At 30.8% G+C, this 5,277-nt stretch overlaps 1 protein-coding gene across 1 annotated transcript; it reads right to left on the reverse strand.

Moving 5' to 3' along the window:
• Positions 1 to 674: 674 nt before the first annotated feature.
• On the reverse strand, positions 675 to 4,898 carry LOC105761211 ((+)-delta-cadinene synthase isozyme XC14). The gene is made up of 7 exons (XM_012578960.2): positions 4,720 to 4,898; positions 4,218 to 4,494; positions 2,296 to 2,668; positions 1,953 to 2,171; positions 1,707 to 1,845; positions 1,345 to 1,593; positions 675 to 1,267 (listed from the first exon to the last, which is right to left on the reverse strand). The coding sequence occupies exons 1-7, from the start codon at positions 4,846 to 4,848 to the stop codon at positions 974 to 976; spliced, it is 1,680 nt and encodes a 559-aa protein (XP_012434414.1). The 5' UTR covers positions 4,849 to 4,898; the 3' UTR covers positions 675 to 973.
• Between the last annotated feature and the right edge of the window lie 379 nt (positions 4,899 to 5,277).

Here is a 5,277-nt window from a genome sequence, read left to right on the forward strand (position 1 = left end):
AAAAAATCAATCAAGCGATTTTAACAAAAGGATTGTATTTTGAATCTCTTCAAAATTTTCGATTTTCGACATTAAGACATTAATCAATCAATTAGGTACCAATTTTGGGCGTTACGAGAGTGCTAATCCTTCCTCATACGTAACCGACTCCCGAGCCCATTTTTTTGAATTTCGTAGACCAATATTGTTATTTTAATAAATTAAATCGTTACGAGGTGACCTAATCATACCTCAGAAAAATGATCGGTGGCGATTCCCCTTTTTATATTTATTTTCAATATAAAAGTCGACCTCTTTTCCCAAAAAAATGGTTTCGACAATTATATTTTAATATTTTAAATATATATAAATAATATAATTTTAAATATTTTATAATAAATATTTTAATAACATAAATATAAATATTTATTTAAATTCTATTTAGTTTTAATGTGCCACAATCCACCTGAAAACACACCTTAGGATAGCAACCCAAGCCACCTAAAATATTAATAAATAAAAAAACCTTCAAGACCAGAGAGGATTAAGTAAGCATCACGTGCACCTCCATAAGAAACAAAACTAGCCTTCTCATCCAACAAAAACAAAAACAGCATAGCTCCCATAAAACCAAGAGACAATACATCAAAAAACAGGGAGCTCACTTTTCTTGTTCTGGTTTTGGGAATTAAATCTGATAATGAACCTTCATTAAGTTTTATTAATACAAAAGAGACAATACATAATACAAACTTAAACAACTGGAGCTACTTGAATTTAAAGCAACATGACCAACACTAAAACACAACGACAATGGACGCAAACACAAACACAATCCTCCAGCACATGCCAAGAGATTGAAGAGCACCATAAAACAACACACTGACAAGTAATTATTTTGCAAATGAGCTGACAACATGAGGATAAGAGAATAATCTTCTGAATGTCACTTTTCAAAAGTGACTTCATGTTCATTTGAACCTTAAATTCTTGATCAAACTGGGATTGAATCTATCAGCAAAGCAGTGATGCTAGTTTTTGCTGACTCCCCTACTTGCGTATAATTATCTTCGCCAGTGTAAAGGAGATCAATGACCCTTGCAAGGTTTAGAATTCGATTAAGAGCCGAAGTTGGTGCTGCTGTTGGTTTCAAGAACTCTTCATTTATATCCTTCCAAGCATTGTTTATTTGCTTGTATAACTCATCATAGGCCTCTTGCATTGACACCCCATATTGTTTCATGTAGCACTCCACTGCTGAGGACACATGTCCTCTCTCTCTCTCAACCTACAATAAACATAACTTAATTTGAGCTAATGTAGAGCTGTGTCAGATAATAAAAATAAACAAATAAATTATTGTACCTTGTGGCCAACAATATCACTCATCAGCCTACAAATAGTGCTTGAAGCTCTGACAATCTTAGGGTCATTAAATGCCCAATTGAATGTCTCTTTTGTTATGCTATCTTCCATGCCAACAAAAGATGACATCGTAAGAGTCCAATAACCACAAGAGACTAATGCAATCGGCATATACTCCTCCATTGTCGGTATGTAATTTTCATGCAACCATTTGGCCTCAACATAGTAAACTTGAGATTGTCGTTTCATCTATTAACAAACAAAGAAACAAAAAGTGAGCAAAAACCAACTAATGTAGCTGATTAAGACTGCAAAATAAGAATTTTTTTCAAGAAAAAAGAGAGAGTAAAAATCAGATATACTGCTTCTATTGCGACTTGGACGCGATATGATTTTCCTTCTTTGGACATCAAATCTTCCATATCTTTATAAACATTTAAAGTTTCACTATACCACAATTTCATGTAGTCTGGAAGTTGATCAATGCAGTTGGTATCCCACCTACAATATCATCCATTCAACTGGTCAATTCTCTCTATTATTCAATTCAATAAAAAACATTTACTTCTAATGATTTGAAGTAAAAGTGGATATATGTTTTATATGACCTTTGGATTGCTTTTGTAAAGATTTCAAGTTCTTCGTATGTGCCATACGCATCATAAATATCATCCAAAATTGATATGAGGCATATCACTTTGGTCGCAAAAGATCTAGCAATGGCGTAGTGGGGCTCAAAGTATACACTCAACATCCAAAAATAACATTCCACAAATCTATCCCTTATAAAAGGAAAATTAGTCGCAACATCTAAATCTTTCCACCACCTAAAACAAGAAAGAAGAATAAATTATGATACATATATATTATAGTAGACCCGTGTATCGACTAGGCTATGAATAAGAGTTTTATTTGGCTTGACTTATAGAAACCTCTACCACTATCGGTTACCTGTTTATCTTGTTTATCTCCTTCTTGTGTAAATGTTGTAAGATTTTGAAATCTAACTTTGCAAATTTCATTAAATTTTCATCTTGGGTACCGTATCCTTCATATATGGAAATGTAGCTCCTAGCAATCAACCTCGGCAAGCTCTTGCGAAGGGGTCGCATTAGAGCATTAGCAATTTGTGTGGAGAGAGGATAGTCTACCGTACTTTCTGCCAACTTCAGATGAACTGTAGTGAAGGAAAGGGCTTCTTCTAATATATTTTCCCCATGTAGTTGAAAGTGAGCAGCTTCATACAATTCTAGCATGCCTTTCACATCACCAATTAAAGATTCTTTGAAATTTCCATTCTCATCTTTGAATTTGTTAAATGTCTCTGCTCAATCATCAAACAAATTTGAGACGTTATTTTCTAAGTTCCACTTTACAAATTTAAAATATATTTATGGAAGGATTTGGATTTCAAAATCTAGTCACCTTTTAATTCAATTATAATTTTATTAAAGGAGTTTGCAAATTTGGGTTAGCCAAAACCAAATTTGTATTCAATAATAAAACTGGTTGATTCAAGATTACAATAATTGTAAATCTAATGCTTAATTAGTTAAGTTAGTTCATACAGTCTAATATTTAAAATATCAAATTGAGTCAAAATGGTGAGTCCTCTAATTATGGATTGAAATACTTCAATTCATCGTACTAGTTAAACCAATTGATTATATTAAAAATTAAGTATTAAATTTAATAAATGTGTATTTGACTAAGGACAACCACTATGGGTAGATTTTAAAACTCCATAGTATGGTTAGACAGCTGCCATGTATTTATACTATATTAAAATTTAAAATTAAAAATTAACTAAAGATAATCTAATTATATATAACATTTTCTAGGTCAAAATATGTCATAAGTTCTTATACTTTTTATGAACTTATAATTTGTCTCTATCCTTTTATTTCTTGGAATTTAGTTTCTCTACTTTTCATATTTAAAATTTTAGGTCCAACTGTTGATACCATTAAAATTATTTTATTAGATTCAAGTTTATTACTACTTCATTTTTTAGTTACTTGACTACCAAGTGAGAATTTTTTTATTATTTTGTTAAAATTTTACTATTTTTTTGTTAATTTCAAGTTCATTATTTTTTAAATATCACACTTAAAAATTTAACCATAAAAAGTTAACAGTGTTAACAATTGGACCTGGATTTGAAATTTAAAAAGTAAAGGAACTAAATTCCTAAAAAATAAAAGTGCAGGGACTAAAGTCTAAATTTGTGAAGAGTATAGGGACTTATGACATATTTTAACCTAATTTTATTGAAATTTTAAAGGAAAAGGTTTAAAATATGTTGTTGTTTCAGATTTTAAGAATTTTTTGTTGATTTTTATCATTAGAATATCATGATAATTCTGGATTGAACAAACTACAACTTCTTAGATCAAGAGGTTCCACAGACTAGTATGGTTCGAGTTTTCAACAATCCTTAAATAGTCGTATCTAGCCTGTCTAAAATTTACATGGTTTAAATATGCTACAAGACTATGTTTTTAGTCCATGTACTATAATTTTAAGACATTAAATCTCTATATTTTTTATTTAAAATCTTGGTGCCTCCATCTAATTTTTCTGTTAAAGTATCAAAGGTAAAATAGCCTTTATCCCTCAATATTTATAAATTTTTTGAAGGCTAAAAAGGAGCTGTTTCACCTTTGACCACGTTAACTTTCACCACAAAAATAGATGGAAGTACTAAGATTTTTAAATTAAAAAAATGCAAAGAGTTAAGGTCTCTAAATTAAAATATAAAAACTAAATTTTAAATTTTAAAAGAATATAGTAACATCTGACATATTTAAACCAATTTATATTCCATAACTTTTCTTTGTTACCAGATTTGCTTTTAAAAAGCTAAGCCATACCACAATCAACATTGAAGCCATGCTCTCTTAGCAGGCGAAATCGAACAGCAGTAGTGTAAAGATCATCACCATCAATCTCAATATGATTGCAATGATGATGGTATATAATTTCCAAGGCCTCTTCTATCTCTTTCTCGAAATGGTAAGCCACACCTAAGCGTTGGACTGCATCAATTATGGGCAACTTTTGGGACGATTTATCCGTATTTGCCACTAACATTCTCCTCACTTCTTGCTTCAATTCTTCGTACTCTTGTTGAGTTCCAGCACCCATTTCCTATTTAAATGAAAAGCTTTATATTAATTTTAAATGATTCACATGCATGTAAGGACACATTGGAATGAGAACAGACGTATGTCTCTTCAACTACGAAAATAGTTTTAAAAAATTGAATACATTTGTATGAAATACATATTAGCACTTACATCAAATCTAAATAATATAGTTATATGATGTCACACAAAAACAAATTAAAAGTGATTATCAGACGTCTGAACATACCATTTGAGAAGGAGAAGAGAGGAAAATGTCCCCCCAAAAGCTAGGTTTAAATTTGGACAAATGACGACTTTCCTTGGAGGTGTTACCATGTTGAGATGGAACAAGATTTGTAGAGATTTGAGAAGACATTTTGTTTAGTATGGTAAAAGCTCTAATGAGTTTTGTGTGATCCAAATGCTTTTATGAGTCACTTCTATTTATAGGCACTAGCTAGGAGAAAAGTTAGAAGGGGAACAAAATTAAATTGTAATTTTACGATAGTAAAAATGAAAATTTTAAAGGATTAAATTAAAATTTTATTACAATTTTACCTTTACTAATTCAAACTTTTAAAAATTTTAAAGGAGTAAAATCGAAGGCCGTACCAGCAACTTGATTCGCCCCTGGCACCAGCCTTTGAGGGTTTTCACCGTACTGCATATGGACAAATGTTTAGATTTCTAGATGACTTGTTGATTTTAGAGTTCCAGATTTCTATTTTTATGGATAGTCTTTTACATTTTTTTTTACGGTGTTCGACTTATTAAGTTCAATGAAAAGATTTTCAGCATTTAAATG

The sequence above is a fragment of the Gossypium raimondii genome, chromosome 11 (genome assembly GCF_025698545.1).
Source record: "Gossypium raimondii isolate GPD5lz chromosome 11, ASM2569854v1, whole genome shotgun sequence".
NCBI lineage: Eukaryota > Viridiplantae > Streptophyta > Magnoliopsida > Malvales > Malvaceae > Gossypium > Gossypium raimondii.

Bases quoted from the DNA above. Each gene is read 5' to 3' on its own strand.
- LOC105761211 (XM_012578960.2), bottom strand. From the start codon at position 4,848: ATGTCTTCTCAAATCTCTACAAATCTTGTTCCATCTCAACATGGTAAC. The intron at 2,669-4,217 runs GTATGGCTTAGC...ATGATTGAGCAG, and splicing joins TGGCTTCAATGTTGATTGTG to AGACATTTAACAAATTCAAA. The intron at 1,268-1,344 runs GTACAATAATTT...TGTTTATTGTAG, and splicing joins GTGATATTGTTGGCCACAAG to GTTGAGAGAGAGAGAGGACA.